The sequence below is a fragment of the Epinephelus moara genome, chromosome 9, assembly GCF_006386435.1.
Source record: "Epinephelus moara isolate mb chromosome 9, YSFRI_EMoa_1.0, whole genome shotgun sequence".
Lineage (NCBI taxonomy): Eukaryota > Metazoa > Chordata > Actinopteri > Perciformes > Serranidae > Epinephelus > Epinephelus moara.
Genome location: NC_065514.1, coordinates 14,836,523 through 14,861,173, shown reverse-complemented (window position 1 = coordinate 14,861,173; position 24,651 = coordinate 14,836,523). Strand labels below are relative to the sequence as shown.

The 24,651-nt window shown below is 41.4% G+C and overlaps 1 protein-coding gene across 4 annotated transcripts in view; it reads left to right on the top strand.

Annotated features, from left to right (window-relative positions):
• Positions 1-24,651, top strand: part of tnksa (tankyrase, TRF1-interacting ankyrin-related ADP-ribose polymerase a) — a 152,893-nt gene that overhangs the window by 103,604 nt on the left and 24,638 nt on the right. For all 4 annotated transcript variants that reach the window (XM_050053054.1, XM_050053053.1, XM_050053052.1 and 1 more), the window contains 3 exons: positions 7,047-7,192; positions 7,321-7,486; positions 22,143-22,362. In XM_050053054.1, coding sequence (XP_049909011.1) covers positions 7,047-7,192; positions 7,321-7,486; positions 22,143-22,362 — 532 coding nt within the window. The remainder of the gene's footprint in view (positions 1-7,046; positions 7,193-7,320; positions 7,487-22,142; positions 22,363-24,651) is intronic.

The window sequence follows — 24,651 nt, the reverse complement described above, 5'->3', positions numbered from 1 at the left end:
TGATTTAACTTGAAAAAAAATGGAATTGGACATTGAAAAAAGGACAACTGAGGTCAGTAGCCTTTGTATGTGTAATGACACCAATCCTGGGAAGCAATTTGTTCTGAGGGAGCAGAAATCTTTATTAATTGCCTCATTACAGTTTAGAGATAATGTGGAAATCTGTATCAGCGGCGTGATTGAACACGGACCGAAGTTTTTAATCCCCAAATTGCCTGACGTATCAGTCCACAGGTTGTACAAACACCTGTTGAGCCCAGTTTAAGAAAACATGATAAACACATGAGCCCATTGTCCCTAAATCTGTAAAACCTAATTGTTTAATATGTAATGCAGCGCTTTCATTCATGTGAAGCAGTGATTCACAGCACACAATGATGAATCTATAGATAAGGTCAAACTTGTGTCATGCAAATTCGACAGTGACTCATTGAAATCGTGGCATGGATAACCTTGTCTCGATTTTGAAATGAAAATGGAGCAACATGTCCTGACCTTTGTGGCTGCTCTTGTTGCTCCTTTGGAGTCCTGGTCGTAGTGATTATTGTTAAATGTCAGGTGAATATTGTTCCCCGTGAATCAAATGTTTTCTGTTCATGTGTTTGTATTTTTCTCCACATTGATTCCAGTGAAATTGCAAACCTTTCTGAGTTGTTTAAAGGCCAAATTTCCCGTCCGATAACATTTCGAACCACAACACTCATACACTTTTAATCATAGCCGCTGTTAGCAGTTTGATTTGCACCGGGCCCACTCGTGTTAAAAATGTAGGCGCTCATGATGCTCTGTAATATGCCTCGGATAAAACCACCCACCAAATGTCAGGACCTGGTGAGATCCGGCACAGTATTTGACAGAAGTATTTGGTGTAGAGTGAAAATCGTTGTGTCTTTACCCACGGAGACAGACAGTAATGGGGTTATCCAGATGAAGAGGGTCTGTCAGTGTCTGAAGTGAGATGCTTTGGCAGGTAGGCAGGGAATCGTAGCAGAACAGACAGCGAGCTCTGGTCTGGCTTCATGTCAGTCTCTGTCTACCTGATGCACACACACACACAGACACGCACACACACATGGACTGGGGTTAACAGGCTGGTTGAACTACTGATTGACAGAGGAAAAATAACACTTTGCACCGTTGCTGGGCTGATTTCTGTCATCTGTTCAGATGTTGAGGAGGTTCAAACTGTGACTGTTAGAAAGACTGGTCACCCGAGACGACGGGTCAAAGAAAAGGAGCATTTTCTACTTAATTCGAAGCAGTGAATACCATGACATATTGTGCACTCTGTAGGGATGCTAATACAGATTAGGGCTGTCAAAAGCACCATGAAATTGAGTTTGAATATTTTGGAATTAATTTAGTAGAGTTCAAATAATATTCAAATTTATTATTATTATTATTTATTTATTTATTTTTTACAAAAAACCCCACAAAAAATAAGATGCTTATTGCTGGGGCAATATGTACGTGACACTGGGATGAAAACACCCGTTCTGACCTCACTGAAGTGCCAGGTATGACCAACTTCTGCCTCCCTATCTGAGCAATGTTTGGATACTTCAGGGCGTAGTTTTCCACCACAAGAGTGGATCCTGGTCGGCTCGTAGTGGTGTCTCATTCTGGTAACGTTTCATCTCTTCTTCAAAAAGGGTAGGCAGGGAGGCAGCAGGTGCAACACTCTCCCTGTATGTCTCCCGAACAGGTCACACATCGCGGACAGCGCAGTGGGTGGTGTTGGCGCAGCGGGCTCCTCCGTCAGCGCCTCTCCCTCCGTCGCTGTGTCCCTCTCTGGCCCGGCTTGTGCGCCAGCCATCTCCAACGGGATTCGCCATGATATACATCATTATTAATAGTATTGATTAATTATTAATGATATTCGAATTATCAAATTTAGGTTCGAACTTATAAAAAATATATTTATATTTGAATATATTTCGAACTTGAAATTTTTTTGACAGCCCTAATACAGATGTACAAATTAACAGTTTGACTGATAGCTGATGCCGATACCAGTGGTTTTTGGTTGGAAACAAAGACATCTCCATTACGAACCAGCCTTTAATGTAGCCTTCTTTCATCCCTATACTAACTACAACTACGAAAAATACCATAAGCATCTCTATCTTGTTGCGGCTAAATCTATTTCTCTTCTTACTCAAGATGTGAGATGCAGAGCTCAACAGCTGCTTACTGTCCGTGCTTGTTCATGGAGCACATTGGCATTTGCGTGCCATTTGTGCCAGCACTGGGGAAACGAAGGTGACTGCTTCTTCAATTTCCGAGTGCAGCCGCTCTTCTGGAAATGGGGCCTCCGCAGAGAAACATGTCTTACAAACTGCATGTCCCACAGCACCTGCTGAGGTCTTACCTCATGCCAGGGATTGGAGTCGTATCCAGTCCTCTCCAAATCAGCAGCAGAGTATGCCAGCGACTGCTGTCTGAGTCGGACCGCGAGTAACTGAAAACGACATTTAGCTGGCGCAAAATTGATGCAGCATGACAGAAAAATACCTGCCACTGCTATCAATGAATATCATCTCATTTGCCGAATGACTGATGGCAGTCGACAAAGCAAATATCAGCCTTTACCGATGTTTGGCCGATGAATCGGTACATCCCCAGTGCTCGCCACAACACAGAAGCCACACCTACATTTACTGTATTTTGAAGTATTATCAAAGGATGAACATAGTGGGGCATTTAGCAGCTGAAGAGCCTTAAAAACGGAGCTAAACAAGGGTGATTTTGGATTTACATTCATCAGGTGGCCACAAACACGACTCCAGATGGATGCTAATTTTGTTCCTTAACTGCTGGGTGTGTAAATAAAGCATGTGTCTGCTAACAAGTTCGCCCTGTCAACATAAAAGATTAGGATATGTCAATGTTATGGTTACAGCTTGTTTCCACTGCCAGTTGTTGCAGGTTCAATTCCATGCATGTTTGTTTTTCTAAAGTGCCTTCGAAATGAGATTTACACAGATAATGCAATGTCAGTTGAGCATACATATACAGTTTATTTCAGTTGCAGTCCAGGTGACTCTCTATATTGATAAAAAAAACATAGGTATTTTTAAATATCACAGTAACAAAACATTCAGAAACCTGGAATTGATCCTTAAATGAGCCCATGTCACACCAACTGAGTCTCTGCCCACCGTCATTGCTGCTGTTTTGATGTTTTTGAAACTAATTTGCACAAGTATAATCGTACTCATCAGCTTTCATCAAAACTAATCACATCATTTTCATTTTATACAGAATTCAAATTCCACTCGCCATGACGCAGGCTACAATTTTTATTTTTTATGTTTTTACTGGAAACACAGCTTTGATAAAAAAGAAAGTGACACCGCCTTAATGGCAGTTGAAGTGAAGGATAATAGCTTGAGTTTGAAGAATACGTCTGTGAGCAGGATGTTTCATTTTATATCCTGTAGAATAGGATCCTAGAGCGTGGAGGAAGGAAGCTTTAAAATAAATTTCTCACTGTGTCTCCTCTTAGTGTCGAACCAAGGTGTAATTGGGTCTGAAATAACAGGAAAGCAGAGAGGTAGCGCTGTTATTTTCTGTGAACAGCAGGGTAGCAGGTGTCTGCCTCAGTTCAGCAGACGCGAATCAACTTCAGTTAATAACTTCAATATTGTTGCTGTTGTTCCCTAAAACCCTTTTTTCCCCCACATATTTCATTTCACGGACATATTTTTCATCATAAGTCGGGGGTGGGCAGAGGAGCAGCGTTACTCTTTTCTCCATTATTGTTTCTCTTTCTTTCTTTCTGTCCCTCAGAAGTTTTGTTTGTTCTCATTTGATGTTGGTTTTGGTTTGTTGGCTCTGTTTTTTAGGGAATAAAAAGGATATTGTAAACTTTTGATTCTTCGTGATATATCACCTCCTTGCAAGAGGTTTCTACTGGGTATTTGGCCTAATCTGCAGTCTGAATTTGGAGAAAGTGTTTGCATTTTGTCAGTGTCAGGCCACTTTATATAGCACAGGTTTAACAAGACTGAGGGCCCCTTACACCTGGTGCAAAGCGGCACACTGTGCAACTTGTCATTACCAGTTTCAGACTGACAAAGTCGTCATTTTCACAGCTAGCGCCCATGTTGTGAAAGTAGCAAATATACTTGTGCCCATCTGTGCGCCCATGGGTGTGTAGGTCTTAAAATAAGGTGTGGTAAAGCACATTGTTGTCATATTGCTATTTTGAGGCAAGAGAAAGGGATTGTGCCGTTGATTAACAAATACCTTGCCTTAAGTCAATGGTGAAGCTTTTCCCTGCTATATAAAGGGGGCATTATTCAGATAGTAAGATGCAAGTACATAGGTGGGCTCTCAACACGTGTACACTCTGCTTGTTACACACTCAGACATGCAGATAGGCTATGAATGGGTGAAATAAAACATTGTTAATGACAAAAGTTTTAATGACATTCTCTAAAATGTGAACATAGCAGAGAGCAGAGCAGAGTTGCTGTCTGACTCCAACACCCGTACACTCTGCTTGTTACACAAACAGGGACGTGCAGATGCATTGTGGGTGGTTGAAATAAAACATCATTAATGATGAAATTTTTAATGACATTCTCTAAAATGTGAACATAGCAGAGAGCAGAGCAGAGCTGTTCACCAACTCCCCATTAATTAATAGAGATGCTGTGTGCATTTATGCAGGAGTATTAGTGTAACTTCAATGATTATTTTAGGAGCTAAAAGTTTAGTGTTGTTTCCTGTGTCAAGTTTGCATCCACAGCTTTAATTTCGCTGCTGAAATGTCCCACCATATTTACTGCAGTGACGTTACTGCTCCAACTGTGTTACTCTCTGCAGAAACCTGCTGGCAGTGCACCAGGTGCAGGCTCACCTGGCTGTTAGGGGAAATGGAAGATGACACTCTGACGAAACTATGATTGAGGGACTACAGCCGTTTTTTTTGCCCCTTGCACTTTACTTTACAACCAGATGATGTGTCATTAAATGAGCCAAAGTGGATTTGGAGATGCCCTAAATGCCCTTGCACCATGTACTTTGGACCAGTGGTTCCCAACTGGTGGGTTGCCGTCCAAAAGTGGGTAGCGGGTCCATTTTGAATCAAATCAAATCAAATCAAATCAAACTTTTTATATAGCACTTTTCATACATTAAAAATGCAACACAAAGTGCTTCACAAAATAAAAACATACACCAAAAAATACTACAAATATTGAAATGGACCGCAAGTGATTAGCGAATGTGTCAAGTTCATACAAAACACGCTCTATTTTGGAGTACAGTGAATTTCCAGCACTGAGCTTTCATTTTAAAGTGCCGTCTCCTGCTGTAGAGTGAGTGACTACCGGTAGAGCTTAGATTGGGCCCAAAATATCCAGCCCGACCCCACCTGAGCCCGTTCATGTTCTGAGCCCAGCCCAGCCTGTCCCTTTAACTGTACTGTAATTACGAGCCTGAGCCCAGTTTAAACCCAACATTTTTTTAAGGATTATGAACGTGGACATTGAAGGCTGACTCGTGTCTTTCTTTATATGACAAGCCTTCGTCATGTGCCTCTTAAGTGTCGAGGTCCCCGTGTTTTTGCTGCCATATACCAGCATTGCGCTGCACCTGGTACACTCGACAAAGTCGACACACACGTTGTCACCAGCGATCACTCACATGTACGCGGGCCAGTGGCGGCGTCAAGGGGGGGCCACACCCTCCCTAGGTGTGATAAGTTGGTTCCATAGCCTAGGTCTATTATGAGGAGCCCGACCCGTCCGAGCCCGAGGATAGTGGCGGGAAATTACGGGCCCAGGTCGGGTTCAGGCTCGGGCAGAGAATCTAAGCTCTAACCACCGGACAGCTGCTCAACAGAGACAGCAAACTAGCTCAATGACATGGCCAAATGCGAGTATGACACTGAATAGATTAAACCGTGTGGACCTTGACCTAATGACTAAGGAGAAATCTGGACACCGTGGCTGGACCAGTTGGGAACCACTACTTTAGACCATGTGGTATAGATCATTTAATGAGTGCCCTATCAGTCTTTAGCCATGCTGGCAGTTCTGTGAGCCTGTAGTTAGATGCAAAGGTGCTTGGAGGTAAATGCTAATGCCAACATGCTAACTTGCTCACAGTGATAGTAGGCTGATGTTTAGCAGGTGTAATGTTCGCTATCTTCTTGTAGTGTGTAAGCATTCTCATTTGCTAATTAGCAGCAAACACAAGATCCAGCTGAGGCTGATGAGAATGTTGTTAGTTCTGGAGTTACAAATGTGAACCTCATCGTGGCGCTATAGGAAATGTGAGGGGAGCTGGTCCTAGTGTGGTTAAAACACAATAAAATGTCATTAGCAGTAACATGAATTGTTTCTAGATCAGGTCAGGTTAAGTTTATTAATATAGCACACTGTCACAAATTACAGATTCGCCTCAAGGGGATCTACCATCTGTACAGTGTACGACACCGTCTGTCCTTAAACCTCCCTTCAGGTGAATCTCAAGGTAACATGATAAAAAAGAAAAAGTAAATTGTTATAATAAGCAAAGAACAGTGACAAAAACTTCAAAGAAATATGTTCTGCTGAGAGAGAATAAACCTGCAAAATTCAAGGCAGAACAATGAAACGTTCCCTTTTTGAATTTATATGTAAATTATATTTGATTTTTGCACCACTTATCAGAGAAAAATGATGTGTCCAGTTTCCTGTCAGCTGCTTGTTTTTCCTCCCTCAGTTTTTCTGTTCCTGATTATGTATTGCGACTCATCATCCATCTTCAGTCAGAAAGTGGTGTTATTGCACTGGAGCATTTAAAAAAAAACTCTTTCCATGTTCACATTGTGAAAAACCTCTTGAAATGATCTAATCTGAAAATCAAATCTTTCTGCTGTGGAACTTTGTCCTTCTAAAGCTGAGTAATAGAAACAAGGAGGTACTACGTGTTTGGTTATGCAGCCAGATATCATAGATTTATTTCTTCATGGCTCTTTGGTAGATCAGCTCCTTAATTTGAAAACGGATATTCATTTTAATCTTCCCTCTTTGTCTCTGTCTCTCTTCCAGTCGCTGTGTACGGCTCAGAATGTGAATTGCAGAGATCTGGAGGGGAGACACTCCACCCCCCTTCACTTTGCGGCCGGCTACAACAGAGTGTCAGTGGTGGAGTACCTGCTGCACCACGGGGCTGACGTGCACGCCAAGGACAAAGGGTGGGACTCTTAAGTTGTGGTTTAATTTAAAGTAAACATTAATAGACAGATTTTGGTTTACGTGATAAATGCATGGTTAACTGATGGGATGAAATAGTTTCTTGTGTGCATGTGTTTTCCCTCTGCAGTGGTCTGGTTCCCCTCCATAACGCCTGTTCATACGGTCACTACGAGGTGGCCGAGCTGCTGGTCAGACACGGAGCCTCGGTCAACGTGGCCGACCTGTGGAAGTTCACGCCGCTCCATGAAGCAGCTGCCAAGGGCAAATATGAGATCTGCAAGCTGCTGCTCAAGGTCAGACTCATACTTGCCAACATTGGGTTGTGAAAAATAGGGTTTTTAGATTTTTTTCATCAGTGTATCGGCCCAAGGAAAAAGGTTCCTTCGCAGGGTGTGCGTATAATTGTCGTCATTTCTTGCCTTGTATTTTAAACCTGATGAAGGAAACTTGTTCTGAAAATGTTGTTTCTTTGATATTCAATAAATGATTCTGTTTACCATTGAGGACAACGAAAAAATAATTGTTGAAATGAGTACCAGAAGGTTAAATAATGAGCCGGTTACACTGCAATGCATTTAGTATGCAGTATTTATTGCACATCAAATTAAAAAGTGTGTGCCACTGACTGTGCCACCCTCGGAGGGCCACACCGCCCGCGGAAGCGCTGCGAATAGCCTCGAAGCGCCGAGAAGCGAAGCCAGTTTCCTTTCGGCGCACTTGTTAACCGATTGTGTCATCCACACTGACTGCGCCGCGCCGCGCAACTCCGTGGCCGGCTCGCGCCCTGCAGCGATCGTTTCGGCGTCTGGTCTATTTTCTGCGCAAGCCGCAAGCGAATGTGTCAAGCCGGGTGACGTAGAGACAACAGCTGGGAGCAGAACCGCTTGCCGACCAGCGCGGAGAAATGCGCGTCTGATGTGAATGGAAGTGCTCCGGCTCACACGAGAATTTCGGTGCGCTGCGCTTCGCAGCACTTCCGCGGGCGGTGTGGCTCTTTCTCTATCCATCTCTGCCTGGGCGCTGAACTGAGTGGAAGACAAAAACCAGCGAGTGACTTCTTCTTGTTCTTCTTCTTCTTCTTTTCTGGCAGTATCAGCGCTACTTGGCGTATCACTGCCTCCAGCGAGTGACTGAGTCACGTCACCGGCTTGCCTCATACGCGGCCTCATACGCGCAGGCAGGCCAGGGTTGCCAGATACTGCAACAAATATCCCCCACAATATTACTTTTTTCCTTCACTGTAAAATCGGGAGATTAGCAGGAGAAATTACTGACCTGGAGCATTGCGGGAGATAGGGTGAAAAATCGGGAGTCTCCCGCGTGAATCGGGAGAGTTGGCAAGTATGCAGACTGTACTCTTCTCTCCTAATGTCTAACAAACTTTCAGTGCCACAAATGCATATAAATTCATGTGCATGGAAAACCTTAGAAGCAATCTAGTCGTAAGTGATAATTTACAGTGAGTGGGTTATTATTTTTGTGAAAATAGTCTTGTGTAGCCAGCCCTATCCACGCTGCTAAAGAAAAGGTCTGGAAGCACATATTGTTGTTCTGCTACAGGGGTTAAAAGATGCTCTCGGTTGTTTTTATTTCTTTAAACCAATTACAATCGTCTTAGGCAGCGGTAAAACTAGGATGCAGACAGATGTACATCGACTGTCAACTTTTACTGAGGCTAACGGCAAATATATTTTGATAATTGCTGCAAACTTTTCATGTTTGTGTGTATGACGCTTTGTATCAGTCTGGGATCATTCCGTGTCCCCTGTCTAAATTCTGAGGTTTTTGCACGTCCATGAACGCAGCACAGGCAAAGCTCCTCATGAGTTTATTTTTCCTTAGCAGCACTTTATGGAGTTTGAGTAGCGGTGATGATAACTGATCAGTCGATTCCAATCAAAGCTGAACCGAAATAGATCGATGGATGAGAGGAGCAGCTGCTGCAGAGGCACGTAAAAACAAATTTTAAGAACCAGCACAATGAACGGTTAAGTTTCATTTTCAGTACGCCTTGAGTTCTGCTGCTCCGTCTGTTTCCAGAGTACACTCTGAAGCCTGAGAGTGTGGTGCAATAAATAACTCAACTCGACTCAACTTTATTTATAGAGCACTTTAAAAACAACAACAGCCGAAAAAAAGTGCTGTACATAAACATAAAAACATAAGACATAAAACAAACAATTAAAAACAATAAAATAAAGCAAAACAATAAAAACACTAAAACCAGAGCGGAGTCTCATGCTGAGTTGAAAGCCAAAGAATAAAAATGGGTTTTAAGACGAGTTCTAAAAATGGACAGTGAGGGGGCTTGTCTGATGCGCAAAGGTAGGTCGATCCAAAGTTTGGGTGCAGCAACAGAAAAAGCTCTATCCCCCTGAGCTTCAGCTTGGACCTCAGTACCTCCAGGAGCAGCTGATCAGCTGACCTGAGGCACCGAGCAGGAGCGTAGGGATGGAGCAGCCCAGAGAGGTAAGGCGGGGCCAGACCATTTAAAGATTTAAAAACAATAACAGAATCCAGCTCCAACAATAAAAAATCAATATGAAGCACCAGATGCAGCTGCAAATTAATGAACGTGTGCGAAAGTACTGAGTTATTACCTAGTAAGCACATGGAAATGTACAAGGAAACTAGATGATAAAAAATATGGTTGGAAAGTACCCAAAGAACTACCAGAAAGCTACCAGGAAATTTAACAATGTAGGTATTAGTATAGTATTAATAACAGTTATTTTCAATTCAACAACCTGGTTTTGTTCCATCCGCTGCACAGTGACATACTACAATTAACAGTTTTTTGCAGAGTAACAAGTTAAATTGTTTCATGTGTGAAATAATGAGGCAGGAGCAATTGCTACAAATGTCAGGTGGTGATGTTCCTTAATGCTGCTTCACTAACAGAAGCTAGACCTAAACAATAGTACAGATGACTAAACTACAGGCCTTGAGCTTCTTAAGAGCGAACAGAAATAGGTAAAAATAAAATAGCTGTTCAAAAGCGAGCTCACACTTTGGAACAATTTGTCCTGTCAGTCACGACTGGAGAGCACAGAGTGTTAACACGCAGTTACACAGAAGTAAATCACTTGACGCAGGCAGCCTTGTCATCAATAGGAAACAATTAGGAATTTGAACATGCTGCCTGTGTTAGAATGAATTAACATTACATAAATACAGATAGCAGCACTTTTTTTCTGGGAGCTTATTGACCTGTCAGGATGTGGAACCAATTTAGTACCACTTCTTAAAAGCCATCCCCAGAAATAACAGAATAACAGACCGCAGAATGCTGTAATTGACCAATCAGAATCGAGTATTCAGTGAAGCAGTACAATAACTCTTGAAAAACTCAGTTGGAGTGTCTGCCATGAAAATCAGCCCGGTGCTGCGTATTTAAAGCTGCATAAGGTGTACAAATCAACAGTATGGATCAGACTCTGTGAAATAACAGTCATTAGACTCCAAAAATCGGCCCATCAGAGGCAAGTATTCGCTAAAAGGTATGACTTGTCATGCTCTTGGGGAGTTTTCAGCCCAATCAGGGTAAACTCTAACCAATCACACTACAAGGCTGAAAATATCTGCTGTGTAATTCCTGATTGTCACATCTCATCGACTCTAAATGAGTCCTGTGAAATGATGCGGTTTTACAGCTGAGCGTGTTTTTGTTTTTCTATCATAAACACTTCCAGACAAGGCTGCTTCACCACAGCACTGCTGCCATATGGGGCTGAATAAATTATTTTTAGACACAGGACGCACACGGCAAACCAAACGCACATCAGCTGCAGGGAAAATGTGTTCCTTTAAGATTTTTTTCAATCAGAATTCCTTTCCTGTCATTACACAATGAAGTTAAGTTGGGAGCAATCTGTGTGTCGGATGCACTGAAGAATATAAAACACAATAATGAAATTAAATACCTACAAAAACAGAATGTAGCAAAAGATAAGCATAAATACTACAAAACTGGAATAGTACAAGGACAACTGGAGTTATAAATTATTCCTCAGGGTCTGTTAAATGTTGCAATAAACAGTAACGCATGATCTGCCATGTGAGCAGCATATAACAAAGAGAAATCAGCAGTGAGGTGGTTCAGCCAACCAACCAGAGAAGTTATTGTGAGACTGACAAGGTCGGACTGACAAACTTGAGGAAAGTACTGCACGCAACAGTTCACAGCGGCAATCACTAATCACTTTGAGGCTAACTGCAATTGAGCAGTGCTGGTGGTGACAAAGTAAAAGTGTGATGATGCAGTGAGCGAGTGTGGATGTGGTGTGTGGTGCAGTGGAGCTGCTGCGATGACAGTTATGGTTGAGCGGAGTGGGCAGTGTTAAGGAAGGTGACAGCTCTGGGGGGAAAAAGCAATTTCAAAGTGCAATGGAAACAGACTTAGCAAATAAATCATGACTAAAACCTGCAGCACAAGAAAACGGATCCTTGTGGAGCGACGAGGAGACTGTAACGTTCCTCAAATTAACACGTGAAATAAACATAAAGGTCTCATTTCAATCACCTTTTGTTTTCCACCAGGTTCGACTAATGCTCATTTTAATTGCGTCATCTTGTTGTGGCCTCTTCTTCTGTGGTGGTTTAATGGCTCCTGCCTGGAGAGTTTTTGCCACCAACTGTTTATCTTGATTTACCCAACTCTTAATGTCTGCATAACAGCAGTGGATGGAAACTGGCATTAATTTGCATTTTCTTTTGCTGTTTAAAATATGGATATAAAATCTATTATTTAACATGCAAGGGAAATGGTGCTATCCATTCACCTGATCACTCCATTGGCAAAGTGATACTGGGGGATGTTTTTTTTCTTTTTTTCTTCCACTTGCCTAAAATGTCCTTAAAAAGTCCTTAAATGTTAATTGTATGACAATAACGCCTTAAAAGTCATTAAATAGTCTTAAATTTGAATTTGTGAGGTCTTAACTCCTACAAACATTTTATCTTATGTCATTTATCCATTTTATAATTTCCTTTTATGAAAATGAGTGAAGCCTTTCTATGAAAACGTCCATATTTTTAAACTTACATATCTTAAAAAAAACCCACTAAAATACTGTCATTTTACTTCATACTTGCACTTACCTGTTGGCAAAATGTAGATTTACTGAACTCCTTTAATAACCGTACTCCTACATGACACTTACCCCTGCACAAAACCTATATATAGTACTTATCTGCAATGCTTACCTGTGATGCTTTAATAAGTAAAACATGATTTGTCCAAAACTCTGTCCTAAATTTGGTTAAAAGGTGTCCTGAAAGGGTCTTAAAAGCATTAAATTTAACTGTCTGATACCTGTAGACACCCTGGTGTGCATGTGGAAGTGTGTATCCATCTGTCTGCAGCTTATCTTGAATAGTACTGGACCTATCAGCCTAATATTTTGTGCACACATCAAAAAATGTATTTCGTTTGTTGTTGTTTTTATCTTCACCAGGCATAAACCTAGAGGGGATTATGCGTTTAGTCATATGTGTGCAGGGTGTCTGCAGTTCCTTAAAAAGTCTTAAAATGTCAATTGTATAACAATAAGGCCTTAAAAGTCATTAAACCCTCTTAAATTTAAATTTGTGAGCTCTTAACTACTACAAACATTTGATCTAATTTTAATTTATCCATTATTTAATTTATTTTTGTGAAAATAAGTGAAGCCTTTCTCTGTAAATGTCCACATTTCTAATGTTACAAATCATTAAAAAACTATAATACTGTCATTTTACATCATATTTGCACTTACCTGCAATGCTTTAATGAGAAAAACATGATTTGTCCAAAAATCTGTCCCTAAATGTAGTTAAAATGTGTCTTGAACGTGTCTTGATACCTGCTAACACCCTGGTATGCATGTGTAAGTGTGTATCCATCCGAATAGTACTGGACCAATCAGCCTTATATTTTGTGCGCACATCAATGACTGCGAACTCAAGGACCTCTTGTGGTATCGGTGATTCATAATTGTTGAAAAACCAGTTTTATTGACTGTTTTATAGCGTCATTGACTGCTGACTCCTCACTCCTCTTAACCAGCTGGCAGGGGCCGCAAGTTTTCTGGAAGTTGGCTCGGCTAAAAAACAACAAGCCTTACCATCTGTTGCAGACCAAATTTTGGCCTTCGTTGTGGCTCAAAAACTGACATCCTTAACAAAGTTTGGTCTCATTTTGAAGCAGAGCATCTGCAGATTAATTCCATACTTGATATGTTATGATCCACTAAGTCAAGCATGTTGCAAGATCAATTAGTCCCTGTGTTTGTTATCTTCGTCCCCATCTTCACTGTAAGGGACCTGAGACAGACAATTCCACTGGGCACAGCACTCTGCGGTGCGGCTACAACCTGGTTTTGTGTCATCCGCTGCATAGCTTCATACTGTAGTGTTTCAGAAGTGGAGTGTTTTACCTACCTGATTTAGTAGACTTGCAGATTTTGTTGATTTGGTCATTTTCCTTGATGAATGTGCTTCTACCATGAGCTAGTAAGCAGGCTGTGAAGTTAAATGGTTTCTTTTTTGGTTAAAAGAATAGAATATGAATATCCATAATCAGCCCGGGTAGCCTCCTGGCGGAGATCTGCATTCTACTGAGTGCACTTCTCAAGTTGTTTTTTCTTTTCTTTTTTATTATTCACTTACAAAATACAACCAGAAAAAAACAAAATACATGATTCTGACTTTTCGCTATTTTTTGGAAAACTGAAACAGTGATTCCAGAGAGAAGCAGACAGAGGGGTCTACAGTCTGTGTTTGAAGGATATATCCAGGATGTCAAACTGACTCAGCAGCAACAACAGGTTAAAAAGACAAAGATAGTTAGAAGCTAAAGCCGAACTATAGGCTACAGATCACAGTGTAAAAGTGAACCACCACATCACTGCTGATCGCCACACAAGACAATGAACATAAAGGGAAACTTTGCTGATGTTGAACCAGCTGTGTGGCATCACAGTGTGTGCAGATGAACCGTGTTTGGCTTCGACCCCGTGCTGCTGCCAGCACCCGGACCTCTGTTGCCGGATGGGCAGGGATCTCCAGGGGAAGCCAAACAACGTTCATCTGCACACACTGTGATGACACACAGCTAGTTGAATATCAGCAAAGTTTCCCTGCTTCCCTTCACTGGTTCCTGTACAGCAGGGTCGGTCTTTGTTTCACTGTTATAATCATTATAAAGCAAAAGCAGCATGTGTGTACATTCAGTAGGCTATATCTTCAGTAGCTAGCTAGCTAACCCTACACTTTTCAGGGTTTGATTTTGGTTTTGGAACAGGGAAGAAACGTATATCTTTTTCCAACCTCTCCAGGTAACGAGTATCATTAATACACAACGTGCCCCAGGCACAACATTTAGCTCCAAATCCACAAAACCAGCCTGAAAATGAAGGAAATCTGAAACCATTGCATTAGAGTCAATGGAGCACAGCTGTGTTGTTGTCGGACCCTGGTCTGAGCCGGTCCCATGCTACGTTTTGATTGGCCAGTCTGCGTTCGGGAGTGGGGTTTAGCAAAGGGTCATCTGGACCAACTCTTAATATTCTTTCTCATTATTTTGCAGTCTGAAAGTGTCCCTTTCCAACTTAATCATATGCTTTGCTTCAATGATCCGTTCTTTCCGAGTTGGTGTATTTAAAGCAATCCAATATGTTATGATTACCGTCTTTGTGACCATATGTAATGAGAAAAAGATCTTATTCTTTGAGGATACTCTGCTGAAACTCCCAGTATACATGATTGTAGTGTAAGTAGAATGGCTTTATTAGTTTGGATCATCATTTTCTTTTTTTATGCCAAACCAGAGATCTTTCATTTTATTGCAGTCCCACAACAGATGGAGCAGTGTTCCTTCAGCAGCACCACATTTTATACATTCACTGTCAGCCCTTATGCCCATTTTATATAGCTGAGACGGGGTGTGATGTAATCTGTTAAGTATTTTAAATTGCCTTAGTTTATTTGTACAAAAGAAAGAATGCCATGATATCAACTTTATTGTTGAGGTCCCTGATCTGTTTTACTGCACAAATCTTGAAGTGGTTGTTGGTGCTTTCCTTTAATATTGTGTAACACATTTTGATTATATTTTATTGGACAAGCTGTGTTTAGAAAGTATGTTTTCACATTTCTGTGTGTTTAAAACACATTGTGATTATGAGGGTGCCACAGGGCGATAGTTGTTCACACTATTAACAGGTGATAGTTTTTACAATGGACTAATACAGATGGGTTGCAAAGAAAAACCTGAGTAGAGAAATATAGCAGATGCTTCTCAGAGAGCATGAGAGGTCACTGAATGGTTTGATGGTGAATTATATGCTGTGGCTTTTACAGTCACAAGATCTCAAACCATTTAGCACCAGCTCCACCATCAGCATCACAAATTGAGTGAGCATCTTTTGGAGTCCCTCCAGTAGAGCTCCAGAGTCTGTGAAAAATCGTTGCCGGCTTGTGATTGGCAACTGACAAAAAATGTGATTCCCCCTAAGAAGAGAATGTTTTTTCATGGACACACAGAGTGATGTGTTTGGGGTACAATCTTAAGAGTACAGTAACTGCAATGCAATCTTTTGTCCCTTGGGGAGAAAGCACTGGACTCCATTAAAAAATCGCTGATTTTTGTGAGTTGTTGAGTTCGGGGAAACTTAATAAACTTTGTGAAACGCTGTCTACAACAAATTCTAAATTATCTGTCCCCTCTTGTAAGTTAGGCAAATATAATACTTTAAGTTATTCCTTTCTTTGTATTTAATTTGAAAAAACCTTGTGTCAGCTTGTCTCTGTTTGTTGCAATTCCAGCTTGAAAGCTAACTTTACTCTGAAGACGTTTTGTCTCTCATCCAAGAGGCTTCTTCAGTTTTAACGGACTGGTGCGGAGACACAGGCTTTAAATTCTGTGTGGGTGTGAACCCTTACAGAGTCCTTGAGGTCACATGTGAGCTCTGAGTTACAGAGTCATTAGAGAGCTCACATGTGACCTCAAGGACTCTGAAACCCAGAGCTAACGTGACCTCAACGACTCTGTAAGGGTTCACACCCACACAGAATTTAAAGCCTGTGACTCTGCACCAGTCCGTTGAAACTAAAGAAGCCTCTTGGTTGAGAGAAGAACGTCTTCAAGAAACTCAAGCAGGTCCAGTTGCCTACGATATAGCACTTTTGATTACCATGACCTGGATCCGAAACACTATTCTGTGTCTTAATTGAATTGGTCATGGAATTGCATTATCACTGGTTATCGGACTACAAAACTGATAGAAGAAGATCTAACATGAGACCATTGGCATAACTAAGCTATCATTGCTACAGTGCTATGCGAAGTCCATTAGCTGTATCTTATATAACTTATGCTACACTTATATAATGTTCATGCAACTTGGAAATGATACAGATATTTACAGACCTTGTTTTTCTGGCTCTGCATGCGAGGATGTTTGTGCTTCCCTCCTCTTACCAGTAAAAAATCTTAGTATATCCATGACTGACTTGACTGTAAGCGCTAAACTCGGCTAACTAGCATTTGGCATAGTAGCCCCATCAATTAAAGTATATTATAGGGTTGAAAATCACCAGTTTCATCACGATATGATACTGTACCGATTCTCTGGACAACGATGCGATATTTGCCGATATTACAAAGTCTGCCATGATACGATTTCCATTTGGTGCGATTCAGAAGGCCTGCGATTGATATGAGGTGATATTATCTGTCCATATAACACAGTCGGTTACAGAAGAAGCTGCCACCCCTTTCTTTTTAGCTTTGGGCCACTTATGTGCAGTAAAGTTTACTTTAAACTGACTCCACTAACACGCATTACACAGCACATGGAATAAGTTAACCTTCAGGACTTTCTGTTAGAGAGCCCTTTCTGGAAGAAATCTTTTCATTTTAACCCAAACCACCATCTGTTTCCTAAAAGGTCAGGACTATCTGGCTTAAAACCTTGAAGGCAAACTTCTCCCAACAGCCATAAAACATGGATTAACAACAACATTGTTGAACAAAAGTGTAATATTCAGCTCAGTAATAACTGTCAAGACTCAGAGACAAGACAGCTGTTTTTTGCTAGTCACTCATTATTACCTTAAGCATGTTTACATTGCATAAATTAGCCTAGCGGCTAGCAGACTTTTTTTCCTCAACTCATATCTTAACAAATTACTTTAAACATGATTATTTTTCTTACTCACCATTGGTGTCACTGACTCTTTAGTCACTCTATCTCCTGACAGAACAGCTTGGTTGAATTTGAGCCGAACATTGTTGAAACAGAGCAGCTAATGTTGCTGTAGTGAGAAGTTATGGGAGTGAGGTGTTCTTCCAGGCAGGTAACGTTACGTCATGTTTTATCTGGTAACAGCATTGTTCACATACACCATGTGCTCTGTCTGTTGACCCGTATTTTTTCTGAAATCTAAAATATTTCCACACTGATATATAACGTCATCCTCATCATCTTTCTCTTGGCTGCTTGCCGTCTTCCTGTCGCTGTTCGACAGTGACACAAACTTTCAAAATAAAAGCGCATCCTAAAGATGTCAATAGGAATCGATGTTTTCACTCTGCATCGATGATTTTGGATCGTTGATCGCTGAGTCGATATATCGATCCAGAGCGATGGATCGTTACAGCCCTAGTATATTATGCAGGATTGTCAGTAACTGTTTGCAAACTTGCTCACCAGCGAAAGTGAAAGAAAAAGCCAACCCTAGATTCTCTTGTTTGGCATTTCACCTCGCTGTATTTGCGTTTTTCTGTGCTGTGTCTCTTGGATGCTTGCAGCTTACTGTCTAGCACCTGGTCGCTACCTTTTTATGAAGCTCCAACCTCACCTGAGTGCTGTGGGGGTACGGGCCCATAAACCTCCCGAACACAGAGAATAAGAAGAAAATCAAAAAATACAGACAGAGGGCAGTGTGTCTGCAGAAAAATACACCCCACACACTTATGGTGGGTCATAAGTGATGATTAAGAGAGATTACTGTACATTGTTTGATGAAAGTCCTCCATAGTAGGTCTTTGAAGAATTGACAGACTTGTTAGCCAATAAGGCACGAGTACTTGAATGTGTTTTCCTGTTAACCCTCTCTGATTGGTCTCGTCTTGCCTCTGTTCCGTTCTGCAAAATTACAGCACTGCGTTCTTTTGAAGTGACAATTACCCGCTCGAAGTGGAGACCTTTTAAAGTCCGAAAACGCAGAGTTTCAGATTAAACTGGAAAAATCAAATCCCTCCTTTGCACTGAAGCTGTACTGTAGAGTCATGGTGGTCCAACACCTTCCTGAGACACTTTATGTTGGGTTTTCCTTCATCTGTAATTCCTAACTTGAGGCAAGTGAGAAGCTCTGAGCTGCAACAGTGATTTGCTTTTCACTGCTCATAAAGAACGGTGCTACTGTGGCTGGTCAGCACATGTCCAGAAACACCATCTGTCTCAGCAGCTTTGTTTATGTTCATCCAACGCAAGGCTCACTCCTCTTAGTGGGAGTTTATTACAGGTTATTGTTCATCCTTGTCTGGTGTAACCTCAGTGATGGACTCAATGTCAGCGTGTGAGGCTCATGCAGGTAGTGTCAGGAAGTGCTCTCACAGCAGTCGTGGAGTTGAGAGATACAGAAGCTCCCTCAGGCCTCACTTTCACTGATCTGGCGGTTGCAGTAAGAGGTCTGGAGGCCGAGGTTAGAAACACACACAGATGATCGATTCTTCAAGGTGGTGGGAGGTTTTGGCATTTTTCCACTCTGGTTGGAAAATCCTCACACTGACTGTACTAAGCTGGCGATTGTGATTCTTGCGTACACATGGCAGCGCCCTCATTTCCCCTTTAACACACACACATGCACACAAGCAACAGAGTGTTCCCGCTCTTTGGTGTTAATCTGCCATGGCCTCGGGATGCAACTGTTCTCTCTTTTTGAATAAACTTTTCCAGAGTTCAGCAGTAGGTTTTCTTTTGTCTGCTCTGTTTGTTGTCAACTTTCTATTGTCCCCTTTCCGTGTTGGATTTGTGCTCGGAATAAAACTCCGCTGCTTTTGCTCCCAGTACTGTGATATTCTGGAGGGATCTTTTGAGATATACAAAACGTGCATTAGCATTTTCTTTGTAAGGAAAGAAGTGCAGGAACATAATGAATTTCTCTTCAATTAAAGGAGAATCTGCCTTGTTAGCAGTTGGCATGAAATGTGTGAACTCATGACTTATGATCTGGGTGTGATGTATCGTCTTTTTGCCAGAGACCAACTGTCAGTTGGGACTTTTTTTCTTGTTTGCATTGATGAAATTTGACCTTATGTGAGGTGGCTTTTCTTTTTGTTCTTTCTGGCTGTTGTTGTTCACAATTAACACCCAGCTCTGCCTGCATATAGCTCGATGGATGGTCCAAAGTGAAACATCTGAACAACCACTGGATGGATTGTCGTTACATTAGGTACAGATATCTATCATGCCAGGGCCCAGACTGGATTAAAAGAAAAATAGGGTTCTGAAATCAGATTGGATTATGTAATCCAGTTGTGGTTTTGATCTTGATCAGACTTTCAGTATGTGTTGTTCAAAACGTTTTAGTAGGATTGGGATACCTTTTGATTGAAAAAATCCAGCAGAAGGATACACGGTGGATTTCAGGAACAAAATTCAATAAAACTTTTCAATTTGTCAAATATATATTCATAAATATATATACAGCCTATCCCAGCTGACATTGGGTGAGAGGCAGGGTACACCCTGGACAGGTCACCAGACTATCACAGGGCTGACACATAGAGACAGACAACCACTCACACNGTATAGTATAATAGTATTTTTTTTTTTTTTTTTTAAATGATTTTGTCCCCCAAATAGTTGTTAATATGAAAAATGTATTTAATTTCTAACTAAAATGTCTTACTTTGTGTTAATTACACTGACACATTATAAGTAAAAAAAAAAAAAAAGTAGTTTCTAATAACTGTATCCCTCTTGCCGTTGTATTAGGCTAAGTATTAAGCCTATTAAGGATTTTGTCCCCATAAAATAATCCCCCAAATAGCTGTCAAAATCCCCAAAACAAAATATTTAAAATGATGATCTCAAAGGTCCATTTTGTTCTCTTTAGTGGTACCTATGGCGGTAAGTGGTTATTGCAGTGTGATTGTTGGCAGACTGCCTACATTTAGATCTTCAGTCCCATGTTTGGGTGGCTGTGACTCAGAGTTAGAGTGGGTTGTACAGTCATCGGAAGATCAGCAGTTTGATCACTGGCTCCTCCAGTTCGCATGTCAAAGTATCATTGGGCAAGATACTGAACCCCAAATTGCTCCTGTTGGTGTGTGAGAGCTTACTGAGTAGCAGATAGCACCTTGTATGGTAGCCTCTGCCATCAGTGTGTGAATGGGTGAATATGACGTAGTGTAAAAAAGCGCTTTGAGTGATCTGAAGACTAGAAAGGCAGTATACAAGTGCAGTGCATTTAGAGCACTGGTTATCTGGATTTAGTTATTTTGAAAAGTTTATATCTGGGTGATCCAATGTTGCTTTGAAAAACCTGCACACCAGTAAGATGGATTTGCTGATCCTGAACAACCAAACATGGGATTTCAAAATCCGGATCATTCTGATCTAGATTTCATTTTTTGAAAGTTTTGAACTACTGCACTGTGAAGATGAATCCTATGGTTTTAGTGATGCCTGATTTTCCCTCTGGCGACACCAGCAGGTTGACTTTATGGGATTTCAGAGAAATATTTCAGAAGGTTTGCCATGAAATTTGGTTCATACATCACTCTATCCCACAAGGTGGTCCCCTAACCTCTCATCAATCACCATAATAAGGTCAAACCTTCAATTTGTTCCATACTTCTATAAAAAAATTCTGCAGAACTAACGACAGTCCCATCAGCTGTAATTTGGGTTAGGTGCTAATTAGCATATTTTAGCATGATGAACTAAGATGATGAACATGGTATTTACACCTGCACCGTCATTGTGAGCCTGTTAGCATGCTAATGTTAGCACTTTGAATTAAGCTCCACGATGACTAAGCTCAGCTTCACAGAGCCACAAGCATGGCTGTAGACTCTTAATATTGTTTGTAAACATATCAAAAATGTATAAGTCATTACGTTTTATGAGTCTGATAATCATGCAGAGAGCTTAAAGCTTCCAGAATTGTTCACTATTATAAATGGGACATCTTTCATGAACCGAATATAGGCTGAAATCCAATGGAAGAGGAACAAAACCGACATGTATTTATATGTAAATGTCCCCAATTATTACTTAAATGGGTCTCTATTCTAATTTTCCTGGATAGCGAATAAATTACAGTGAGAATATGATTACAGCAGCAGCAAAGAGATAATAGAAATGGAGAAGTAGGGCAGAAAAATGAGAACATGGATAGGTTCAAAAAAACTTTTAAAAAGGGAATACAGCCATTAGAGATGTATAACGGACAGTTTCAGGCCAGCAGTGGATACCCAGGGGAGTGGTCCCACAACATCAAATTTTAATGAGCGGATTTTCAAAACCTACAATGAAATGACAAGTTAAACCGTAACCTAGGAGACAGATGAACGGTGAAAATGTTGGCTTTCCAGCCCATCTCCAGGGTGTGTGGTGTTTTCCACTTCACTGGATGTCCTGTCCTCACCTCGCTACCTCCTTTTTCGTCTCTCCCTCTCGTCTGCTCTCCGGTGAATTACCTTCATCCTGTCCTCGCTCGTCACTTGTCAGCGTCACCTCCTCGTCTGTGTGAAACACTTCCACTGGGGTTCAAATGATGAGGGAATTTGGGGGGCTGATATTTTTCAGAATTGCGTCAATGGTAGCTAAAATTAAGTCTCAAAATTTTGTTTTTGTCCTAACAAAAAATGTTCTGCATTTTGATTGCAAACACTGTCCACTGTGTAAATGTTAGTTTGAATTTACACTAAATTCAATGTTGGGTTTCTTTCTCCAGCATGGAGCGGACCCCACCAAGAAGAACCGAGACGGGAACACACCTCTGGACTTAGTGAAGGACGGGGACACCGACATCCAGGACCTGCTGAGAGGAGACGCTGCGCTGCTCGATGCCGCAAAGAAAGGCTGCCTGGCTCGGGTGCAGAAGTTATGTAGCCCCGACAACATAAACTGTCGGGATACGCAGGGACGCAACTCAACACCTCTGCACCTCGCAGGTAATAAACGCGTTGAATCAACACCGAAAAGCTGCTCACACAAAACACACACATTCAGAGGTCTTTTCAAAAAGCAAACACCCCCCTGATTATGTAAAGCTCACTTTGTAGACACATCACAATAAAGGATAAAGTCAGAGGTTTTTACTGTTTGGCTGAAGTTTGCAGGATTTAAGCGACTTTGAACATATTTGCTGGTGCCAGTCACTCTGGCTACAGCCTCCCAGAATCTCCTGGGACTCTGGCTCAGTGCAGTGCCAAGAACAAGGCCATAAACACACCCAGACAGCTAAAGTCTTGAGGGCAAAAACACCTTGTTCACAGACAGGAGGGCTGGGACAACTTGGCAATTTATTAATGATTTTAGATAACACCAGTTTTGTTAACGCAGTAGCTGGTCATTTATTTTACTGGTGCGGTAAAATACTTTAATGAGGACACTTAAAAGTAGATATCATCATGGAGTATGAGCTCCTAAGGCTTAGTCCACAAATACACAGGTTCATTTTTAAGAATATATTTATTCAATTTGTCATGAACACGGAACAAAAGAGCTGGGAAATGACATGACAAAATGAGTAGCCAAAAATAAGAAAATAAAAATACTGGGTATTGTGTCCCCATCCATCCACAACCCTCGCCACCCCCTACAACACAAAGGCACCATCGACAAAATAAATGGGCTATCTAGACAAATAGCAAGGTTACAGGGAGACTGATTTCAAGGAAACATACAGAGACTGGCCGATTTAGGAAACCCTTGTAATATGGAAGATGATGACATAGGTCCATTGGGAACACACTGCATTAAAAGATTGTGCCACAGCTTTAATTGTTAGAGCAGCATCTCTAATGCAAACACGGGTTATTTAAAAAGTCTCTCAACTGACAACTGCTATATAACTTATTGTGTTTAACATTAGCTAGGTATGTCAACCAGAGGTTAAAACTAGCCACTCAGCAAATCTTTGCTGTTTTTCTAAAGTCAGCTGCTAGCGCTACCTAGCTAGTTGTCAAGTGTAGTAATATGCAGTACAATAACAAGAGATACAGCAATTATTTACCTGAAAAAAGCACATTATAGGCAGATGCAGCATCAGATTCTATTTTTAATGTATTGGAGGTGATCCCATTTGTTTCCCTGGCTTGAAAAATATGCAGTTAACTCCTAAACTCAGAGCCAGTTTGATTTAAAAACAGGTTATGGGCGGTCGCCATTTTGAAAGTCCAAGATTGCCACCACAGAGACTTCGGGAAAAAAATGGAAACATTGGTTTTGGGGTTTGTCAGACTCTAACATTTCAAAAAATGTATATTAGATATTGAAAGAAGGTTGAAATCAGGACATAGTGAACCTGACTAAACAAAATCTCGTCCACACAGACACAGTTTTAAAAAAATCTCCATGCAAACGAAAAAAAAACAATAAACACAATTGAAGCATGCCAAACCAAAGCCAAGGCAACATCAGCGTCAGCTATTGCACAAAATGTTGCCATATTTATGATGCTTCAAGCCAAAAATTCAGTCCTCCCTGTCTACACGTCACATGGAGTTTCTGACCATATTCACCCTGTTTTACAAAAGGTCCTTTTTTAGTGACCTCAAATGCAGTTTGTGTGTGGATGAAAGGCTGAAACGCAGAGAAAAAGCTGTTCAGAATTACCCATGTAAGTGTTGACTCAGTCTTAATGTCACCGTAACTAAACGGAAACAACCAATCAGAGCAAAGGAGTCTCTAACGTAGCTGTCAGTCATGTCAATAGCAGCTTGTGAACTGCAGTCAGACTGCAGCACTGATCGAATATGAATCGAGATTCGGTTACAGCATTGCCAATTTCGTGCCTCAAACGTTTTCAGAAACATATTTTAGTGTACTGTTTAGCTGTAAAATGAGAAAGTTTGTCCTCCAGCCATGTTGAAAACAGTCGAGCGAAAACCAAGCACTGCACACTGGCCCGAGCAAACTTTCTCATTTTACAAATATGACATAGGGCTCTAGTTTCGCAGACCGGGCGAGGCGGGGGCGCAGCGCACCTGCGCTTCGCCAACTGGGTGTGGCCAGGCGGATTTTGCAAGTTTGACACACCGTGTGCCTGGCGCAGCTACTCCTCTTTCCCACCTCCGTCCCCCCTACCTGCGCAAGTCGGAAAGAGGGAGGAGAGAAGGCGTGGAGTGGGTTTTACACACATCACACCAATCAAATGAGCCCCTCTCCTCGCCCTTAAATGCGCCGCGTGAAGGCGTAATGAGAGTTTACTCAATTCGCCATGGCAGAAGAGAGCAGCA